At 32.6% G+C, this 23,600-nt stretch overlaps 1 protein-coding gene across 1 annotated transcript in view; it reads right to left on the bottom strand.

The window, feature by feature from the left end:
* LOC129222184 (large proline-rich protein bag6-like) overlaps nucleotides 1-23,600 on the bottom strand; it is a 65,021-nt gene that overhangs the window by 1,979 nt on the left and 39,442 nt on the right. Inside the window, exons 14-24 of the mRNA XM_054856651.1 lie at nucleotides 23,301-23,505; nucleotides 22,708-23,180; nucleotides 19,509-19,617; nucleotides 18,527-18,639; nucleotides 17,133-17,210; nucleotides 15,866-15,959; nucleotides 9,461-9,690; nucleotides 8,252-8,354; nucleotides 7,138-7,262; nucleotides 5,417-5,608; nucleotides 878-1,072 (exon numbers count right to left, since the gene is read on the bottom strand). Of these exons, the coding sequence (XP_054712626.1) occupies nucleotides 878-1,072; nucleotides 5,417-5,608; nucleotides 7,138-7,262; nucleotides 8,252-8,354; nucleotides 9,461-9,690; nucleotides 15,866-15,959; nucleotides 17,133-17,210; nucleotides 18,527-18,639; nucleotides 19,509-19,617; nucleotides 22,708-23,180; nucleotides 23,301-23,505 (1,917 nt within the window). The remainder of the gene's footprint in view (nucleotides 1-877; nucleotides 1,073-5,416; nucleotides 5,609-7,137; nucleotides 7,263-8,251; nucleotides 8,355-9,460; nucleotides 9,691-15,865; nucleotides 15,960-17,132; nucleotides 17,211-18,526; nucleotides 18,640-19,508; nucleotides 19,618-22,707; nucleotides 23,181-23,300; nucleotides 23,506-23,600) is intronic.

Consider the following 23,600-nt stretch of genomic DNA (forward strand, 5'->3'; position numbering starts at 1 on the left):
TTAGGGGTTCAACCAGTTTAGACCGGTCAAAAAATCCTCTTTTTTTTGTCATAAAATGTTAGTTTCAAGAACATGTTGCCAAAAAATTGTGAAAAATTCTGATTAGTTCCGATGCTATGAGCACTTAAAGTGACTATGGAGATTCAAAAACTTTCACAGTATTTCTTTTCCAAACGCATTTTTCTCAAAACAACTTTTTTTTCAACTAGTGTGCATTCTAGCTCAAAGAGTGTTTGACCCGTCGTTCTGAAATTTTTTGTGAATGTTCTTCATTCAATTATACTCTATGTGAACCTAACTCTTTAGTGATATTATTAAGAAAAATATTTCTTATAATGCAAGAGTCGTGAAAAAAATAGTAGAAAAACATAACACTGTAATCCAACATCTCCAAAACGTTCAATTTTCAACTTTTTGATCACAATTAGGTTTATATTCTAGGGAAAAGAAAAATTGTAATCATTACAGGCAAAATTTTTGTTTTGGTAATGCACATCAGCTCTGATGGCGACTGCACATGGACAGCAGTTTCTAACTCTACTAATTCTGGTGGAAAAGACTTCAAAAAATTACAAGGTGTACTTCAAAAGATGAATAAAATATCCTCCAAGTTTAAAGAATTTCCGATTATTTCTTTCCTGTTAAAAACAAATCACAAAAAAAATTTCGAACTCCTAAACTGGTCCCCCCCCCCTCTCCCCTTAAACAGCAAAATTGCTTCATTGAGTTCAAGAAAAGTTTAATACAGACTAAGTTTCATAACTTGTGATAAATTTGTTGAAGAAACCGGTTGCATGAATTTGTTTGGTAGCAAAGTAATTTGCAATTAGTACAAAAGTATGCACAAAAAGCATTGCATTTTGACATTATTACTTACCCTCGGGAGCGTGTTATGCCAGCCCTGAGATCCTATGACTACTTCAGCAATATTATCATCTTCAGGTCTTGCATTATTTCTCAAGAGTGCAGACGTGCGCTCGGCTAGGCGTGCAAACCCAGTGAAGAATGGAGCCGCACTATTTTCTTGGCCATCGGCAGGCTCTCGAGTCCTGGCAGGCACTGGAGATTCTTTCTGTTAAAAAGACAACACAACTAAATATTTTATATGTCGAAGCTTATGTGTAACTTATGCAGCGTTATAAATTACTGCTGGTCCACTGGTCCCAGACCAGTGAAACCTGCCTGGGATCACCATGAAAAAAAATAATTGGTGTTCCCTGGGACCACCAACTGTTGTATATTTTTGATCACACTCTGCTAGAAAAAATTCAAAAGTATTTGCCTAGCCAATTAGTTATTTATTGGTCAAACCATTGGTTGACTCCTTTTACACTTCTTTTTCTTTTTCAAAAGTTTCATATAATTTTAAACCACACATTTATATTTTATTCAATATTTATCACACTTAAGAGAGGAAAAATAATGTCCTGAAACTAAGTAAAAATGATCAAATTAAACTCACAAAATTTTGATTGCCTATTTTAAGGGTTGTTTAAATGAAGTTTGTTTTCAGACTGTATACGTGACAAATTTCAATGTTTATTGTCAAACTTTGCAAAACAAAAATTTTAAATTTTGAAACATTCAAGAAATTTAAAATATCCTCATTAGTAAAAAAATGTGTTTAAATGTGTTTTGCATCGTTATTTAATATTAAATGTCCGTATTCTTATTTAATATTATGTTTGCCATTTTGAACAATTTTGTGTTTTATTTAATGTTTAATCAATGAGCTAAAAATTAAACAGTTATATTAAAAATAACGTAATAAATATAATCATCATAAAGTGTAAATAATTTTTGGTACAAACATATTTAGTGTTTAACCTAAAGCGGACCAGTGATGTTTTTTGAGGACCAGTACATATTCATGTTGACTGGTCCGAAGGACCAGTAGGATTTTTTACTGATTTCTAACGCTGTTATGTTTTCAGAAAATGGTCAAAATTGGGAATTAGTATGAATTCATCTCCACAGAGATGAAAAAGAAAAGAGCTACCCATTACCTTTTGATTTTCAATTAACTCCTTGAAGTCAGTTAAGATACTTCAAGATTTATCATTTATATTTAAGACCATTAAATTACTTTGAAAGTTAAATTAGCTAACTAACAATTCAACATAGTTGCTTGCGCTAAAGACATTCTTTCCATTTCTTCTAACACCAAGGGTCTGCCCAGGATTTTTCAGTGTCCCTTTTCTGAGGAACATAAAAAAAAATATTTTGTGAAAAATTTAAGCAAATTGTGCTATTTAAAAATTTGTATATGTGGAGTAATGTATCAATATCTAACGCCATTCAACATTACAACTTACATTATAGGACAGGACCCTGAATCCGGAGCCCTTGGAGTTGTGATCGTTTTGGAATTCTAAGCTTTCCGTATTTTAGGTCTTCGCTCAAAAATTATTGCATACGATATTTGGCTTGTTTTCAGAATTTTTCAATACATATTATAGCCGAAAATTTGGAGCAAGGAAAAAAAATCAGAGGTGAGGAGATAAAACATGGGACAAAACTGAATTTCTTATATTTAAACTAGGCAATTTGAGAGAGCAGCAAACAGTATAGGGCAGTTCTCAAAAGGTGGGAACAAACACAGACCTCAATTTTGAAGCTTCAACACCAAATAACTTTCATTTTAATTGACTCAAAAATTTTTGAGTTAAACTATAATACGGTATAGAGACAAGAATTGACATAAATTGTGGAAAAAATGCTCTTCAAATATCCTTAAAAAAATATTTTCTTTCCTAAAAGGCACAATTTTGGACATACCAAAACGTTAACTAAGCAAATGTACCATTAAAAAAAAAAAATTTTAATTGTTTCCATACGTTTCAAAAAAAAATTAAAGGTATGAATCTTACACTGAATAACTTTTTGTTAATATTTTACACAAATAACAAAAGTAAAGATAGATTATTTACTTTGTAAACGATTTAAAAAAAACGTAAGTTCAAAATTTGATGTATGTCCAAAAGTGACGATCTTTACAATGCTATTATTTGAGAACTAAGTATATGATGTTTTCGTTTTAAAGGTATTTATCGATCCTCAGAATCAATTTTTAATTGTTTAAAAGTGTTTTCATAAGCTTTTATGCAGTATCTTAGAAGAAAAATGATTTTTTTTAAACATACATGTGAGATGTCCAAATGGCGTTACGATCTTGAGGACGATAATTCTGTCCGTTTATTCATAATTTTTGATGATCCACTGTCTTCTAACCTCAATAAAAAAGGTTATTATAATGTTATCTTCTTTAATCCATTGGTATTTTGCATAATTAATACGTTACACATTGAACAATACATAAATTACAGTAGAAACATGGCTGGTTATGTTCGTAACAAAAGCCATTTTGCGCTAAAATCGCCAAGCAAACCTCCATTGGCGACAACACAGTATACGATAAGCTAAAGGTTACCAGAGGGGAATTCCAGTTTGACAAATGTAGTTTATCGTCAGCTGCACCAGTTTTGGCGACTTTATCACCTGCGCTAGCAATTTTTTTATTTTTAATTTTTTAGAGTTAAAAAAAATCGTCTACAGTTGATTTGTAAACAAATATCAGTTCGTAATTTTCATTCTATCTTGAGATTTGAGAGATAGTAAGCCTTTTGAATTAACAACATGTTTTGAAAAAGTGCTTTAAACAATTTAATTAAGTTCTTTTATGGAATTTGTATTTATATGCTTTTTGAAGTCATCATTGATTTTTAATACCTATTTGGAAAAGGATTTATTGCAAAGTTTAATGCTCACACGAGATTATGTCTCCTTGAAGTAGAACAAAAAGTGAGGTTCTGTTAGAAGTACATTCTAAGTTTGGAAAATATCTGCAGAAATGAAAGTTAATGATCCAGAGAAATACAAATGTTATTTAATAAAAGAAGCTACGAGTTTGTATAGTTATTTCCATGAAGCTTTTTTTTTTACCTTTCATCAACTTCTTCAAAATCATTCCAAAACTTTATTGTATGTAAAGAGCAGTATGTACAGCCATTCAAGTACTTCATTAATATCCTCTTTATTATTAAATTTCAAAATTCAAAAAGTAGTAAATAAAATTTTCATTGGAAAAGTTAAAAATCAGATTAACAATTGTCAAAAATGGTGAAACTTACGTTATGATGATGTCCAAAATCTGTTACCTACAGGACAACAATGTCCAAAATCTGTTACCTACAGACAGCTGATTTAATTTGCTAATTAACAATTTTTACAAATACCTGCTGTCTTTTCATGTTCATATATTGTGTTCTAGGTATGCATGCTGTAGAATAAAAGAAAAATTGATGTCAAATTTAAAAATTTTTGAAATTGCTCAAAGTTAACTTTATTGTTCCCACCTTTTGAGAACTGCCCTATAAGCAAAAAGTTATTTTTCCTCCATTTCCTACGCCTTACCATTCAGGCCAACTGTCATAATTCACCAACAGGTGCAAAAAAAAGGAAAATTTTAAAATAATTAATACAAATACAGTGGACTGTCTATTCTGAACACTTATGGGACCAAACAAAAGTGTTCAGATTATGGGGGTGTTCACTAAATAGAGACTGGATAATACATGTACATGTATTGTGTTATGAACTATGTTCAGTAATTTTCCCCCCTGAACTACACCAGTAACTGAGATAGAGGTGTTGAATTTTTGATTGGTGACTAGTGCAATGTCTAGTTCAATTCGGTACGACCTAAACTCTTGCATTTATTTATTTCTTTTTTTAAATTAAAAAGTTTAAAGTAACATTCAACAATAAAATATTACAATACAGCTATCAGTACAATACCTGGGAAAAAAAGTTATTTTTAATGTGTTTTTCCATTATATATTCCCATGCAAGGAACGTGTTATAATCCAACTGTTTAAGTGAAAAGGTTTCCAGGTGATTGTCAACCGCATATTGCTAGTAGGTAATAGTACTTTTAAGGCCTTGAATGGTTGAATTTTTGAAATACGCAGTTCAGAGGCAGAAACTTCAGGCTAATATTGCTTAACTGAATGATTTTGTGAAATGCAGCAATATCTGCAAAAATAATTCTCTTTTTCTTCTCTTCATTTTCTTAATACTCTTCAATCACTGTGATAAAATTGTGAAGGTATTTCAAGTTTTCCAATTTGGTTCATAGGAATTCAAGTTCTGATTGTGAACATGTTCACTATATAGAGAGGTGATTATTGAACTGGGTTAAAAAAGGCATTCATAATACTGGGGTGTTCATCTTATAGGGTGTTCAGAGAACAGAGAGGTCAGCCTATGTTGAGTCTATGGAGTTTCGGCGGGGCCATCAAATTGTGCTCAGACTATTGGGGCGTTCACATTAGAGAATATTCAGATCCACTGATCAACCCAATCAGACCAATAAGTTATGGCTCCCCTGGAAAACAATTAAATTTCTGGTACTCACCTTGTCCTTCTGCTTCGGGGGTTCTTTCTTGTCGGCAACGGCGCCCAATCGACCTTGACTGCCGGAAACTCCTGCCATCTCGTCTGAGGACAGATTGTCTGCTGCCTGTTCATCCAGCGGGGTGCACAACATGATACGAGAGATCAGCCCCAACATGGCCCGCTTCAGCACAGAGGGAATTTGCAGACCTTGCTGCAAATATTTAATTTACATTTTCAATTTCTTCAAAAGGTAAATGACTTAGTTATTGGTACGGTCTAGGGTTTTTTTTATGTTTTATAATTAGATTTTTGTTGAACTGTGATGTTACAGTTCTAGTTCATGGAAAACATTAATTCTCTTGGGGTTAGAACTCAAAAATTGCACTTTTAATGTTTTGTTCTCATTGTACTTGATCTTGTTTGACTTGAAATTAAATAAAGTTTTTTTGCATTGAATGAAAAATTCCACGATTCAAAACAATTTCACATTTTTGCTTCATTTAATCAAAACTGTTTGAAACAAACATGATTCATTTTGAATGTTAATAAAAAGAATGTTGAGAGGAGCAAACCACTAGGGCTTGAAGCAATTTTTACCAAATTTCAAGGCTGTATATTCTATGGTTTCTTCTGGATGCAGGCATGCCACAGACATCCTATCACCAGTTCTTTGACTGTACATTTTTTTAACTATAAAGAAAATGCATATCTACACCCCCCCCCCCCCAATATATGGATCATTGGAAATCTAATCACCCTAAAAGTAATCTCCTTGGGACTTCACACACTACTCCCAGCGATGCTGCAGTTATAGAAAGCATTCCGAAAGGCATGTGCCTTTCAATAGCCCCTTGAGTTTGGGGAGCAGCCAGAAGTCTCAAGGGTTCATATCAGGAGAGTAAAAAATTTGCTAAACTAAAGGAATCTAGTTTTTTCTGAATCAAGTGTGAAACTGAATCAAGTGTGAAAGACGTGCTGGTACAATTGTCACCATACACTTTCTGCACCTTCTTTTCTACTGTTGCCCGATTTATGGCAAAACTCTGTGCAATAGCATTGCTCCAATCATTCCATCATTTGACTTGAAATATTAAAGAAACGAAGAGATATACACTATCTTAATGAAACACTGCGTGAGAGCAACTGAAACCATGGACGAACATGCTTGATTCATATAAATCAGGTTTTCACAAAAAAAAAAAGGTTATAAGATCGGCTACTTTTCTAACAGACCTTGTATGCAAGTAGACAAATAATTAAAACAAAGCAATCAGAAGGACATAAAAAGCCATTACAGTAAAAGATAATAATATGACGTTAAAATACACACATTGGCAGTAAACTGCAGACGTGTGGTGCTGGGTTTCGAGTAACCCCTTTATCAATGCAAAACAAAGAAGTTCATAGAGGAAGAAACTTCCGCCAAAAAAACTGTTGTTATTTAATTTAAAATTAGAAAAGGAAGTCAGTGAAACTCTTTCAAAAAATAAGAGTGAATTTGAGATTGTAAATTTTACTGAAGTTATTGAGAGGCACAATCAAAGGAATAGCAAATACAACAAAACAGGGAACTTATCTTTAAGTTTCAAGTTTCATTTCAAACTTTAAATCCCAATTTTATAAAATATTCTTCCAAGCTCAAGAAGTTTTTGAAACAAAATTAAAAGGTTTAAAGCATTCATTTATTAGCAGGTAAAAAAAATTTGAAAAACACTAACATCTTTTAAATGGTTTACTTACCACACTATTTACAAGTACGCGTTGAAAAGCTTTCCGGCCCCCGTGAAGAATATTTTCCAACAAAGATAGAAATTCACGGAAAGCACGTCTTCCATAAGATGAGTATCCCTCTGTAGGTTGGTGTCCTGAAAATTAAAGACAAAATTTGTAAGTTGGAAGTAGCAAAAACAAAGCTATCTACTTTAAGTTTTAAAAAAAATCCTTTCATCATGCAGTGAAAAATTGAATCACAAAAGCATGTCAAAATCATGGAACTTAAACATTGATTCAAATTGCTTTTTGATTTAAAGCCTAAGAAATAGTTAACACTTTAAAGCTATACATCCTTTTTTTGTTGTTGAATATAATATACATTCTAAAAATAAAGTTCAAAATAGAAAAAAATAGAAAATAGAATACTTAAAAACATATACAGTGAAACCTGTGTAAGTTTACCACTTGCGGTGCACTGCCTTAGTGGTCAACTTACAGAGGTATATTCATATGATAAGGGATAATTCCGTGTCTAAAAAAAGCGGTCAACTTAAAACAGGTTGTTAACTTCACAGGTTTTACTGTAACTTTAACCATAGATTCTTCTTTCAAACAAAAAAACTCTAAAGCATTTACATATATACTGAAAAACAAAAGGTATTAAAAAATATATATCAGGAAAAAAGTTGTTTTTAAAACTAAATAATAAAATGCCATAATTATATATATGCACAAACAGAGAATGCTCTTTGATGGGAATGTGGGCAAATAAAGATGGAAAACTGTCGAATTGTACCTTTGTATAATGAGTAGTTTTTTTTTTTTTGGTGAAGTAACACTTGAAAAATGATGCTCTTGTAAGTTTTAACCACACAGCATGGGATATAAAATCCAAAAGACTTGGGACCGCGACCTTTCCAACTTCTAAATGTTCCATACTTTAGATCCTCAGTCAAAAGATTAGTATTGTAACATCTGCACAACTCTGATAATCTAAGGCAGGAATTTCTAGCCCAAGAACAAATATTTCTGTCATGGATATATTAATGACAATAATGTCATGAAGTATAGTAGGAGAGCTTTGCTATAAACAGGTGGGCATAAATTACAAGCAAGAATTTTAAAGCATTCATTTACAAACCTGGAACGTTTAAAATTGTCTTTAGGATCTCAGTCCCAGCTTTTTTCAAAAACTCTGAGATGCTTTTCTTAAAATCACAGCCAGGGAGTTCAAGCACTTTTTTCTGAGGAGAAAAAAGACAAAAATTAAAAAAATATTTTTTTTAGAGCTCCTTAAACTTGATTTGATAAAATTTTTCACAAAACAGTTTTAAACATTGTTAATAACAAGGTTAAAAACAACAAAAAGGGCAGGCAGTATAGCAAACATTTTAGACAATGAAATTAAATTTCTACATATGTGCAGGTTTTATAATATTGACATTAATATAATATTAATTAGACTTTCTCAATTATCAGAAAAAAAAATGAGCAGAATAGGGAACAATTGCAACAAAATTTCCTTGTTGAAACAGAAAAAAAATCAAAAACTGAAATAATTAATACAAATATATAACTAAATATAGTTTTTTTTTCCCCCAAATATAGTGATATCCATCCTACAAATTTATTCCTACTCAACAACTTGGTGGTGCCTTTTAGAAAGTGAACTGTGAATGAGCATAAAATAACTTGCATTCAAAATTTTGAAATTTCTTTAGTTTAATGTAAAAGTATTTATTTATTTAGAATACATGCTGCAGTTTTTCATTTGAAAAAAAAAAAGGTTTGCAGTTTTAACCCGAGAGAGATCTTGCGGGGCACACATACATCCCATTCTTATCCAAACACCTGTTGCAGGGTAAATATTTATCTGAAATCAATCACTTTTAGTATCCTCCTATCTGACAGTCCCCTTGGTAGGTGAAGTGTTATTTTTACTTTTCTTTTCTTTCTGCGCGTAAAGAAATCTTTTCTTGGAATTCAAATTGGAACGGGGTGAAAAAGTAACACCCAGTTCCAATTCTCATCCCAAGTGACTGTCACTACTTCCAAATTTCTACTTCTAAGCAGTGTAGTTTTGCGTTCTCTAGCTCTCTCTTTTCATTTAGATTGCTTTGTACTCTGAATAATAGTATGCAAACGTAAACTTACCGATCATGAAAAGATAAATGATGGTTTATAAAAAATTTGAGATAAAACTGTTCAGGGTGACTCTGTTACCTTGCGCGATATCTTTCGTCACTGTTCAGTGCGCGATCTCTCTTGGGTTAAGTGAGATGTAAGTATATTTACTGCATTTTGACTATAAACTTCAAAAGCAAAAAAAAAGAAAGAAACACTAACTTACAGAAAAATATTCCAAAGCTGGAGCAAAATCTGATATGAACTCGTCCATGAGTAAATTTATAGCTTCTGCATCGGGAATTCTTGCCCCTCCATCAAAAAATACATCTAACAAATACATCTTAAGTGGAAATTCCATCTTAATAATTGGACGAAGGTTACCTTTATAAATTTCCATGATATCATGGACAGAGAGCTTGGATGCTATAAACCAGAGCAGGTTACCAAATCGTCCTAAACATGAAAGCAATAAACAAGTTTAATCATAAGTCAATTAATCATAAATGACACTTGTCACACATAAATGACGCAGCATTTTACAAATGAAAAAAAAAATCACAACTAATTTTAACTAATCTTTAAAGCAGATCGTACATTCCTTCTAACTTTAGTCTTGCATTGAAAAATAATAACATTTAAAAACTCAGTAACACATTTAACAACATTCTTTAAGATACAATTATAAAATGTAAAATTTTCCATCAATGTGCAGAAAAGAGCTATTTTATGACTCCAGATTTAAATAAAGTCCACCTTGAATATCTATATTTTTTTAATCCCAAAATTTCAGTCATTGTTACCGGCATCAGGCAATCTTTCCACGTTGTGTGTGATAGCAGCATGTATACGAATTCAATTCTAAAAATTTCAGGAAAATATTTAAAAACTTGGACTAAAAGTAACAGTAAAACTAATGTACATCAACTTATCAGAAATTCAACCATCTGTTGTGCTCCCCCAAAAGCTATTAAAATTGTAGAAAGAATAGACTATATTAAAAATATTTAAAAAAAACTAAATTTATTCTTTTTGAATACATAAAAAATATGTTCACTCATTTTTTTACAAATAACTATAGTTACGAAACAAAAAATATTACTGAAAGATATCCTTCATTCTTTTTTGAAATTCTTTATTGCTTGTTTCACGAAAATATCGTCAGCTATAAATCAGAAATTCAGCTTCGTTTAATTTCAATTCTGTGACCAGAAACCGCAGACAATACTTTACATATGAAGATAAGCCTTGTTTTAAAACATGAAATCAACTTAAAATGAAGAATAAAGGGGTGTTCTAACTATTCCTTGAACTTTGGATAACTTCAAATTGTGCAGCTTTTAAAGGCTTTAATATGCTGCAAAAATCCAACAAATATGACTTTTTTTAATGAGCGACTCACAAATTAATGACTTTAATATTGGAATAAAAATCATGGAATACTATTTTTTTCCAGAAGAAAGGTACCCTATGTTCTATTCTGCACCTCTGACAACATGTATACAAAAGTTAATGATGATCAGTTGAGTAGTTAAGGCATGAAAACATTACAAACAAACTTGCTTTCCCCTTTACAATGTTAGTAAGGACTTTAGTGCATAGTTAAATGCGTATTGTAACATTTTTAGTAGCAAGAACACAACGGCTCTCTCAGGGTCCCACTTATTTATATTGATAACATCAGTCACCTGCTCAGCAAAGAAAGTGATCTCATCTGGATCCCCAGAAAAACTGGGTATAGGTATCATGAAGGGATTCTTATTTGCAGCACCTGGAGTGTTAGGTTGGGGGGTAGGCACAGGGGCAGGAGAGTTTTGTTTTCTAGGAGGCATTATAAACACAAATTTGAATCAATCAATAACAAAACAATTTCCCCCAAAAAAAAGAATGTGTAGCATTTCAAATAAATACAGAATGTACATTTCATTGTAACTCGAATGTATAATAAAAATTGCACACAAGGAACATCGGAAAACAATAAAGAACAATAAAAGCGAGTCCAGAGTCGACGCAGAACAGCTCAAAGGCTTGGCTTCACGGCACCAAGTTGTGGCTGACAAATTTTTCTGGAAAAATATGTATGTTGATGTTATTAATTTTTGTGCGAGTTGTACAAAATGCCTACAAATAAAGCCACACAACATTGTTCCAGCCCCATGGCAGGAAACTTTTTCCCCAAAATCCCCTGGTGAACTCATTTCGATGGACATTCTGGGACCTTTTCAGAATGGTAAATATGTTTTGACAGTTATCGATACATTTTCCCGTCATCTAGAACTGTTTATTTTGGGGGATTTAAATGCAACATCGACAGTAAAAAAATTGTTTCAGTACATAACCACCTTTGGTCGACCTCAGCTTATCTTAACCGACCTTGGTTCTCAATTTACTAGTGAGGTTTTTGATACCTTTAACAAATTTTTTAGAATTTCTCTTCGTCATACCTCCTCTGGCAATCCAAAAAGTAACAGTTTGTCTGAGAGAGTGAACCTAAGCATAAAAAACTCTGTTAAAGCATTACTAAAACAGGGGTTGCAGTTTGAATATGCCCTTTCTGTTCACAAAGCTTTATACAATGCCTCCGTTCATTCTACTACAGAATATCCTCCTAATTTGGTTCACTTTGGCCGCAACTTATCCCTTTTAACTGACACCCTAAATATTGATATTGAATATTCCCTGGATAAGGCTTTTGAACTTCATAAACTTTTGGAACAATTGCAGGTAATCTACAACAATGCATATAAAAACTCTCTCACAAAGAAAAGAAACCAGAATGAAAAACAGGCTCATAAAGCCAAACTAAGAAAATTTAAAATTGGTGACCAAGTCTATTTAAAATCTAAAAATTTGCATCGTCCTTCCTACGCTGGACCCTTTCAGGTCATGAAAATGATTTCTCCTGTTGTGGCTGTTATACAGGAGCCTCACTGCCCACAGTCAAAATCATTCACAGTCCACATTGACCGTCTTCTGCTGATACCAGCAAGGGCTCAGCATTTATGTGACTCTTCAAATGATCTCGTTACTAATGCTTCTCCTCCCATAGACATAGGCCACGTAGGACGACACATCCAGGACAGGTGCACGTGTCCAATGAACCTGAGAGGATTCTGACAAAGGATCTACTCCTTCACTGAGAACCGGACCCAACCCTCCTTGGGAGAGCGCCTGTGGAATTCCGCTGTTGAATGTCGGTGATGAAGGTGGTGAGCCATCTGTTTTTTTTCTAATGCGGATTTGTTTCTTCAATTGGACTGAAAGAAACTTATAAAATGAACTTGTCTACTTTGAACAACGACAACTAAACAAGTGACGCCACAAAAAAAAAATATTGTCAAACAATCTAAAGTGCCCGGCAAAAATTGACTTTCATCAAGGGAAAGACAAGTGATTGTGATAGATAAATATATATATATTGTTTCTGAATTTTATGATGTGTTCATTTTCTCAAGTTCCGTCTGATATTATCCATATGATCTCAAACCTTCTGGTTTTTGCTGAAAATCGGGTCATTTTTTTAAACATGTGTTCATAATCAACGTAGCTGTAGATGGGTGTACACCTCACGCTTTAACAAGACCTAAATTTTTTTTTCTTTATATATTTGTCCCTGTGGAAATACTATGTTTTTTTTTTTTGTATGTTTATCCAATGTCAGTTATATGTCTCCTTCGTCCTAAGTTTTCCCCCTCTTGTCTCAAAATATGGCAATGTAATCAAAATGTCCACAGTTCTATTTCGGCCCTTGTTTCAAAATTTTTTTTTCTTCATATGAGACTATGTGTGCTTGTTTACAACTGGCCACTGTAAATGGGTTCACTGGTCTACTTTTTCTGTTGCAGATTTTTTTTTTTTTTCTTTGATCAAAAAAATAAATAAATAAAAGGACATTTTAATAATTTTCCTTTTTGATGTTTAAATTTCTGCAATATTTCGGGATTTGGATCACATATACTGACTTTTTCTCTTTTTTTTTTTTGATTTTCATGATTTTGAACAAAAAAATTTTTTTTTTCTGCTCCCCTTCTAGTCTTTGCTGTGTGCAATAATATTGGCATGTTTGCCCACACACGTTATGTTTAGTCACCAAAGTTTTTCTTTTCTGTGTATTTTGTCCTTTCCACAAAATGAATTTTTTTCCCTCAAAGTGATCACTGCGCGATGCATCCATGCGTTCATTTATATACCCGGGTATTTTCTATGTTTATGTGTTGATTTACATATATATCTATTGTTTTTTTTTCTTTTGAACATGAACTTGTTTTTAAGAGTAACATATCACAAATGAATTACATAACATATATCATGTTGTATCAGAGGTAAAATTCCTTTTTGAAAACACAACAGTTCTGGTGTTCACTGATTGTAATAATTTTGAATGTATAGAAAAAAATGAAGTATTTTCACTGTTTTTATGAATTGACAACTAGGCATTGCATTGTGAAATCATCATACTTAAGATGAATACTTACGTCATACAATTTGCCTGAATTGTAAATGTGCACAATACTGCTTGAGATGTGAATTTCCTTTAGCTCTTAATGTGCAGAAATGAAATTAGTAGAAAAAGAATTTGTTTATATGATTAGAGAGAGGGGTTGACAAAAACGTTCTTTACATTTTTGGAGATTGTCTGCATTTCTCGTAAAATTAAATTTTTCCCCATGTAACTGTGGTAAAAAAAAAAAAAAAAAATGCATGTCCTGGTGACAGACCACATGATCTGAGAGAAACGGGGATTTTTTTTTTTTTCCTCCTCAATGTCACCCTTAGGAAATATTTGTGGTATTTGGAAATTGAATTGAATTTTTTTTTAAAAAGAAAAAAAAAATTGCTCTTTTTGTTTGATAGTTCTTGAGGATCTGCCTCCTGCAGACATTGAGCACATACCACTAAATACCATGATTTTGTCTCAAACCCACTCACTGGTTGAGTTTTTTTTTTCTAGTGAATGAAATGAATTTACTGATTATACAAAATTTTATGTTCAGATACATATGTATTGAAGAATATTAATGAGTTATGAATTCTTTTTTGACATTTTAAAAATAACTAGTAAGAAATGATGTGCATTGTCATTTGGGTACTGCTAAAAAAAAGAAAATGTTTTGACATTTAAAAATATGATTGTAAGATATATGTGTAGGCATATGTGGTCTCGTGCAGCTGGTCAAATTTTTCTTGTATTTTAAAAATTTGCTACTTAGAGAAAATTTAGGGTAAATTTTGTTTCTGATTTTTTTTAATTTTTGGATTTCTTGTTATGGTTTAACGGTCCGCCTTTTCTCATGCCAACTCCTCCTTCGCTTGGTCATGTTTATGCTCACCTCATTCAATAACATCATGATGCCTGTCTTCTGTTGTCTTCCCACTGATGAACATGTAAATTTTTTTTTGTGTTTTCCTGTCTGCTGAGGGGAATGTGATAGAGGTTCTATCACAGTGTGCATTTTCCCTGCGTCTTCTCCTTCTTTCACAATGTGTGAAGAGGAGAGACCTTTCACCAGCAGTTCTTCACTCAGAGTGCTGTTCTCTGTGGCGAATGAGGTCACGTGAGACGTTGCACCAATCAGAGACATTCGAATTTAGTTCTCTGGCTTGGCATCATGTGATGGTGGGATTTGTTTGGTTACTGGCCTGTCACGCTGTAATTGGGAATTTCAGTTAGGGAGAATTAAATACTAATTTAAAATGTAAAAATTGGAATTGACACAGGTGACAGGCCAGGTGAAGGTAAGGATGGCGGAGGAGACTCGGGAGACGGAAAAAGGAAAAGCTGAGGAATGGCTGCGGGGGAAGGCGGCTCGGAAGAAGACCAACTGCAGAGATTTTTGAGTATTTTGGTTTCTTATTTTTAATTTGCTTTGAAAATGTTTATCTTTTTTTTTTTTTAATTTAATTTCTGTTTGCTTTTAAAAAGTGCAAGACACTTTCTGCTGACAAGAGTCAGACTACCGTGCGAGATGCACGGGCAGTCGGAACATGAGTTATGTTCCGAGCCTTTTTTGTTTTTCTTCTAAAAATACACTAGTGTGATTTCTTTTGGTACTTCTCAAAAATTTTCACAATTGTTCTTACATGTAATATAATTAGATTAGCTGCGGAGACCACCTTCCTCTCGAAAGTAATTGATTACTAAAAAAAAATGAATAAATAACCAACAAAAAAGGTCCTTATGTGACGTAAACTGGAACTATAAACAGACAAACAAAATTGAAATTTGAAATAAAAGCACTTGGTCTTCATTATACTTGCCTTTTCTTTTTTACGGCTGGATATTGTCTTTTTTGAATTTTCTCTTTCAGTTGAACTTTTCCAAAGAGGGGATTATTAGCAGATTGCAACCCACAACGAGAACAAGGCCTCAGTTTCGGGAAAGGGGTGATATGTTTTTTAGCTCTTCAAGTTTTTAATTTCAAAAAGTGCCTTCAGAGTCGACCGTTACTTTTGCGAACCATTTTCTGGGTTATTCTTGTCTAAAACCAAATCCCCAAACAGAACAATACCTGAACTTATCAATGCCACAATAATCCAGGCTTTAATAATTATGTCCATATACAGAAAACATTAATGTATGTAAATGAAGAATGAATTTAACTTAAAAACAAAATTCTAGAGGGAAAAGTACCTAATCGATCACGTTCAAGTGCAGCTGCACAATAAGATGATATGACATCTGAAAGTGAATTAAGTTGCAGTCCACCACAAGCTATGAAGAAATCCTGTAACAAATAATACCCCCATTCAGTATTAGTAATTTATATTAAAATGAAATCAAGCAGGGAAAATAGCATACATTTTATAACAAAAAATTACAACTGATGCACTATATTAATGAAACTAACTGATCGCTTTAAACCAGGGAACCACAGAAAATTGTGCAATATTTTAAAAAATTAAATAGGTAGCAATTGAAAGAGCACATTTTTTTTTTTTTAATTTTAAAGCATGAATCATTGGCACTTGGCTCATTGTATTGAGATAAGGTCCTAAAGCCTGCCAAAATTTTAAGAACTGCACCCAAATTTTAAGACGGGGGGGGGGGGGGCAGGACTAAGTCTGCAAAGTGCGTGAAAGATGTCTTCCATTTCTCACCAAAACTCTAGCTAAATTTGGAACCTTTTTTTTTTCTTTTTTTATTTTCGCAGACTTCAAGCCTCTATATTTAGATAACGGAAGATGAGGGAAATTTAGGTATAGAAAAACATTTTTACTAAGCTCGTTCACAGGGACGAATACAGAATAGCATTGAGGGGGCGGGGAAGGGGGGAGCATGCTGAAAAATGTAGAGTTTTTGAGCACAATATGTTTCTGGAAATGTTTGGGTGGCAATAAAAAGCACCAAATTGGCCAAGAATAAGGATCCTAGTAGGGCATAAACTTCATTAATTAATTTCAGAAGCAATGAAAGGAAGTATTTTTAATATTTTGTAAAATGAATAATTAATGCATTCAGATGACAGCAAACATCGACATTTTCTTCATAGAGTACTCAAACACAAGCACATTAATATACATATTTGCATGATTTTCTACATACATGCTTCACACTGATCAGGGCGATCGTTGTAGTATTCTAATCTACTCGAGCCTAGCCGCAAGCTAGGTTCGAGTAGATTAGAATACTAAGCAACCTTTCTACATCACAACCAATCACGTGAGCGAGAATCTCGATCTCGCAAGCTAACAAGCTTGGAATGACCTCCCAAAGTAGACCGTTTTTTATTGATTTATACAGATAAAAAAGTTTTTACAAGCTTATTGTGATTAAGTGAATTCAATTCACATGAGAATTTTTTCAACAAAAAATTATAATTATGGTAGAAAGCCTCCGCAAGAAATTTCATAACTTTTGACAAGTCAAAAAATTAAAATAAATTTTAACAACTACTTACATTCATTAAGTGATTAAAATCAGCTTCATCAAGATCTGTAAACTGCTGTGATGAATAACTGTTTTCACTAGCTTCTGACTGAAAAGGGGGAAAAAACTGAAATTAGGATTTGAAATTTAACACTGCAATATATATTTCTAAGGAGAGTAAAAGCTTCATAACTCGACTCCTTGTGAGAGAAAGACAATTTTCTGGATATGAAGGCCTCAATTTACACTTTAATCTTACAACTATGAGTTCTTCAAACAATGCGTACAAATATTATAAATAGAACCGGGTAAAAAAATCATACATGCAATAAAATATACGTTATACATAACTCAATGGAACTTTATACATAACTCAATGGAAAAATCTGTTAATAAAGTTTGATGATTCACATTTTATGTTTGATCAGCAAATTCCTTTTAATTTGGCAAAGGCAGTAAAAACCTGTTCTGACTAATACTGTCTTATTATTCTAGAACTAGTGGCACCCGCACGGCTATGCCCGTAATAGAAAATTAAAAGGTCTTTTGGTTCGCCTGTATATTTACAAATAATTTATGGTGAATTTTCTCGCCAATTGGCTTGTGCCCATGTTACGGTTCCACGTTATGATACTTTCATAATTTACTTGTCCGTCTTATGATAATTTTACTCCGGAAATTGTTCTTAAAATTGGAATAGAAAAAGAACCACATCGAATTTTCGAAAAAATCGGTTTGACGTGCACACCCCCATGCTACAAACTAACTTTGTGTCAAATTTCATGAAAATCAGCCGAACGGTCTAGGCGCTATGCGCGTCTCAGAGATTCTGATAGACAAAAAGAGATACGGACAGACTTTCAGCTTTATTATTAGTAATAAAAATTGTAGAACCAGATGTATTACTTGGAAAGCTTAAGTTGAATTAAAATGCAGTGGGGATAAAACAGCTTTGTAACCAGTCATTATCGTAAGCAAGTTAAAATAAGAATTGCATTCAAGTAGTCTCAAAGCAGTACTGATTCAGCAGATGCAAAATGTGTTTAAAAATCTTTTCTTTTCTTGGAAGGGTTGAGAAAAAAGAAAAAAGAATTGCTTTAATTTTTGCAAAATTAACTGATGAAAAAAGAAGAAAATCTTTCTTCCCCTTAAAAAAAAGCAGATTACAATGCTTTTTTTTTTCCTTCTAAATTAAATCCTTAAAAAATAAATAAATAAATAAAAACTACTCACAAAAAAGAACTAATAATAATGAGTCAACTTTAAACCACAAAGAAGAAAGAGAAAAGAAATCAATTTTATCATAACGTATGTATCAAATAGCATGTATAGCATCAAGTATAATGTATATGAGGAAAAAAGGAGTATTTGGTTAAACACTTCATTCAATATATTTTACTGCTTAAAAGTGTAAAATATACTTACTCTCCCCATTCTCCGCCAAGTTCCTTCAGTATCAAACAAGAATCGAGTAGCTCTGTTGGCTTCAGTTGGATTTCCAGCAGAACTTATTGTAAAAGTACCAGCAGCCTGAGCACCTAAAAAATATTAATCAAGCATAAGTACATTAATTTTAATAATCAATAACTCAATACACCTTCTTCTCAAAAATAAATCTTCGACGAAAATGTTTTGAAAATGTGTGATGTGACTGACTATGCAGCATGCCATACTTCCAATGTTTTATTATTTAATTTTTTAGAACATGATACATAATTTTTTAGAAATTGTTTTGAACATGGGGCTCATAATAGCAAGTCCAATAACCCCCATGAGTCTCCCAAATTGCTCCAAATACTCATACTTCTGAACTTTGCACCTTTTCCTAGCCCCGAAGAAGAATGTTAATGGTTATTATAATGCTCCCTTCCTTTCCAAATGGAAATAATGGCTATGAAAATGTCGAAAGCTTTTTAAAACAAAGTTGGGGGACACCATTTTCAAAAAGTGGGACGCAATAGGGACAACGGCAGTCATATTTAGATTTAGGTGGTCCCTTAATATAGGAACCAGCAAGAATGGAGTTAAGGGATTTAAGGTTTTTTTGCAATGCAGTGTTATTTAAATTTTAGAATTTAATAGCATACGCCGCTAAGTGAAATGATAGTTAAGAAATGTTTGACTAAAATATTTACATAATTTTAAACAGTAACTCTCACACCTCTCAATCATAGTGATTGAAACTTGCTTCTTAAAAATTCTTAAAATAAAACTAATATTGATAAAATATATTTAGGTTTGTTCCTTGTTGTTAGGTTTGTGATCAATTTTTTAAAATCAATACATTTCTCTAGAAAATAATTAACAACGTATGTAGTCAACAATGCTACTAAATTATATGCAAGGATCTCTTTAAGGTTTTTTTTTATACATATATTTGCCTTAACTAAGGATTGCAAGTAAATACCTGAAGGTGGAACATTAGGATGATTCAATAACGACATCATTATATTGCTTATAACTTGAGTAAGTTGCTCCTCTTGGCGTCCAGGAACATTAGGCGTGAGACCAATTTGCTGGAAAAGTAAAAGCAAGTTTAGTGCATCATTTACGGTGATCATGTAACATCTTGCCAACCCTTGAAGGAAAAACACAGGAGATTCCACTAGGGTATATAGGTGATTACTAGCCTCATATCTTCACAACAGAACTATTACATTATGCTTTTAAATAACATGAATAATAAATTTAAAGTGAAATGAGGATTTTTTGCAGATGTAAACTAATTGGTAGCAACAAGAAAAACATACTGTAAAGTAAAAACCTAATAATAAGGAGTGAATTTGCTTAAACTTTCATACTTTCCCTAGTCTCTATCAAAAAAGTAGCTACAAAAATGTAATCACTAAAATCCGAAAAAAATCAATATATAATTAAAATAAAATATAAAATACGTAGGTATAGGGTAGCACATGTCAAAATAACTTGAAACTTTTAAAATAATTGAAATACTTTCAAGATGCAAAAGGATTGAAATCTGCTGCAATTTTCAGCAAAGCACGTGCTTTGTTGAACAAACAATGTGGAAAACTACCAAAAAAATTAATTTTTATTAAATGATTTATTAATTGGAAAATTCTTATTCCCTGACATTGGTAGACTAGAAAAGGGCGCCATCTATTAAGAAGAAAGTGAAACTTTTTGATGATTGACTGAAAAACTGGAAAAACGAGAGAAAATCGTAAAAAATGGGAAACCGGGAGATGGAAGCAAAAAACGGGAGACTCTCGTTAAAAACAGTAGAGTTTGCAAGTATGCATATAAACAAATCATAAAATAAAAGCATCAATGAGGGATTGCAACAACATTAATAAAATTTGCCCTTTTAAATAAGGGTGAGACATATCCAACCCACAATTTGTTGGAAAAATACAACATGAAGAAAATATGCTGTTTGTGATGATGGTACTGTAGGCCAAAGTGGATAATCAGCATTAGATTGCAGACCTTTTTAAATAGTCGAGACTTTGCTCGATCATGAATGGCAGGCACAATATCAGCAAGTATATCAGCAGACCATCTAAAAATTTAAATTAATTTTCTGTAAATATATGCTTTTTTTATCTTCAGTTAAGTGAACTAGGATTAATTTCGTTAGACAAAGGATGTTGCTTTACAATCTTTGAACAAATTCTACAATCAATGAGTTACAGACAACTCATAATAATTTTATTAATGTTAACCGTTTGAGGTCCGACCCAAATTTAAACAGATTTTTTTTTCTTTTTGCGGACTTAAAATGGTGTCTCTAAACATGATCCTAGGATACTTGTATGACTGTCCAGGTACATTTTATAAAATCTTTGGATTTTGTTGCGGGAAATTGTCCTCTCTAAGATCTTTTTTTTTTAAGAATTAATAGATACAGATAAAAAAATTTAATTTGGAACTGTTCTTAATCAATAGAATATTTGAAATTTTTTTAACCATTTAGCAATAGTATTCTACAAAGACACAGATAAAAATAATTTTTAATCAAATCTAAGTGTGTGTGTGAATTCAAATTTATACTAACATATTTCACAGAAATATTTTTCAACTACTTCTGTGAAAGTGCAATTAGCGATCTTCTAATGTGTTTGCGGTTAAATTACAAGCTAAATCATAACTACAGTCTGCAAGAAGATAAGGTTACCATAATTAGAGCTTTATGCTAAGTGTGCTCAACTTTTGGTTTCAAAAAAAGCTGTGCATGCATTTCAATTTCATATTTTCAGAAAGTATCCATTTGGCAAAAGTGATAATTTATTTTCATGAAAACTGACTTAATTTGAACATACATATCAAGTTAAGTATGTTCTCATTGATACACAAATAGTTTCATTATGTAGCAAAATAATCATTTATACACTTATAACTAAAGCAGAATTTCACATGGCTGCATGATCCTGCCCCTGCATTGCAGGTCAAACAAATATCAAATTTCAACTGTGTAACGCAAGAAGCAGAGTGCACAAATATTTTATCAACAAAATTATAATACAACAAATCTTTAAGGAATATTTATGCTTTATACTAATACTGGAAAAAATGTTTAGAGAATTTAAAACACTTTTTTTAGACAAAGGCAAAATTTTATCATCAATTGATGTAAATCTCCGACTTTTAAAGTTAAAATTGTAATGAAATGTATTAGTATTCTTCAGGGTTTGTTGATTTAAATCAATTGATCTGAATCGAATGAGGTTTTTTATTTTTTACAAAATCATTAATTAAAACCAGTTTATTATATTTTTATAAATCAATTTTGCATTTTTAGAATGTGTTGCTTTGAATTCAATTATACTGCATTATACAATCTTAACTTCAAACAGGCAAAACTACATAGATGACTCTTGCTGTGTGTGAAACAGATTTTCACTCTTGCAATATTGCTTTTACTCCAAAATTACAGTTAAATTTAGTACAGAACCAAATAAAAATTAGCAGTTTTTCTTATACACCATCACTAATATAGTTAAGAAAAGTAATTGCTCAACATAATCTTTTGCATTAAAATGTACAATGATGGATACCTTATTTTTAAGCAAAGCATAAAACGAAATCACCTCTTTTCCAAGAGAGTATTATAATGCATTTTTAATTCTTAAAAATGTATTGAATAGTTAGAGAACTGATCTTCGTTTTAAAAGTAAGCTGAATTGATTCATCTTTTGTACGAAATATATTATGTTTATAAATGTAAAGTAATTAATTTTTTTAATTTTTGAAGATTTAAAAAAAGTTCCAAAAATCTGGCTTAAATTAAAAATCTGACTTTTTTAATTTTTTATAAAAAAAATCATAAACCCTGGTATTCTTAGCAACACATATTTCTTGGAGAATGATCCATAGTAAACTGAACCATAGGGCTGTCGGATTTCAGCTGGCTCGAAAAAGGTTGTCCAGTCCTTACTGGCTTAAACCACTTTTGGGAAATTAGATTGGAAAACTTTGGAAATGGGAAACCTTTTTTTTTTCTTATATTAATTTTCAAAAAAAATTGCCATCATTAACCTAATGCAACACTGTACAGTCACACCACTTCTGAAAATAAAATTGTTCTTTTAGACAATCATTTACTGCTCAAATTACTCAATAGATAATGAAAGTACAAAAATACTTACAATCCCAGCAGGTGTCCTAGAACCACCTGCATTGTGACGTCTCCTAGATGGCTCCAATGCCCAAACTGAGTGGCAAGGTAAACCAGCATCAAAGGCCTGCACACTCCCAATAGAAGTCAATGGGACAGGGATCATGTTACGGAATGGCAGGTTAATCAATGGATGTGCTTGTCCAGCAGTTAAGTTCACATTTGCAGCTGGTCTGGAAGAAGAGGTCTGGTCTGGTCTAGAGGTCTGGTCCGGTCTAGAGGTCTGGTCCGTTCTAGAGGTCTGGTCCGGTCTAGGAGTCTGGTCTGGTCTAGGGGTTTGGTCCGGTCTGGAGGTCTGCTCTGGTTTAGGGGTTTGGTCCGGTCGAGGGGTGTAATCAGGTCGAGAGGTCTGCTCTGGTTGAAGGGTTTGCTCTGGTCGAGGGGTTTGGGTTGAAGAACTGCTTTTGTCGGTTGCTGTTGCTTCGGTGGGCACAGTCCTTTGATCTAAACATGAAAGATAATTTATTCAGATGGAACATTTATTGAGTAGAAAACTGGGAAGAAATAATAGAAATTTTAAATGACTTTTTCATCCTCTCAATTTGGAGTGGGGAAAAATCTCACCTCTGTCGGCTCTATCAGTTGCTGGGATTTGTATACGAGGAGCAGGAAATCTACTGACTTCAGCTGAAGTGAAGCTGACAGAATTAGGAGATACTTCCATGAAGAAGAGTGGGTTCTGATTCCTGAGCACTGATGTCATTGAAGGCAGAGCAGAGGAAGCAGTACTAGTTGGAGTCTCAGTTGTGCTCCTCGGTGCACTTTGAGGCTAAAAAGGAGAGCAAAAGGCATGCTTAATGTTTTCCTGCAATCCACACATTAGTTGTAATGTCAATATTTCCTCAAAATACAGACATGTTAAAA

Source organism: Uloborus diversus, chromosome 5, assembly GCF_026930045.1.
Source record: "Uloborus diversus isolate 005 chromosome 5, Udiv.v.3.1, whole genome shotgun sequence".
In the NCBI taxonomy this organism is placed as follows: Eukaryota; Metazoa; Arthropoda; class Arachnida; order Araneae; family Uloboridae; genus Uloborus; species Uloborus diversus.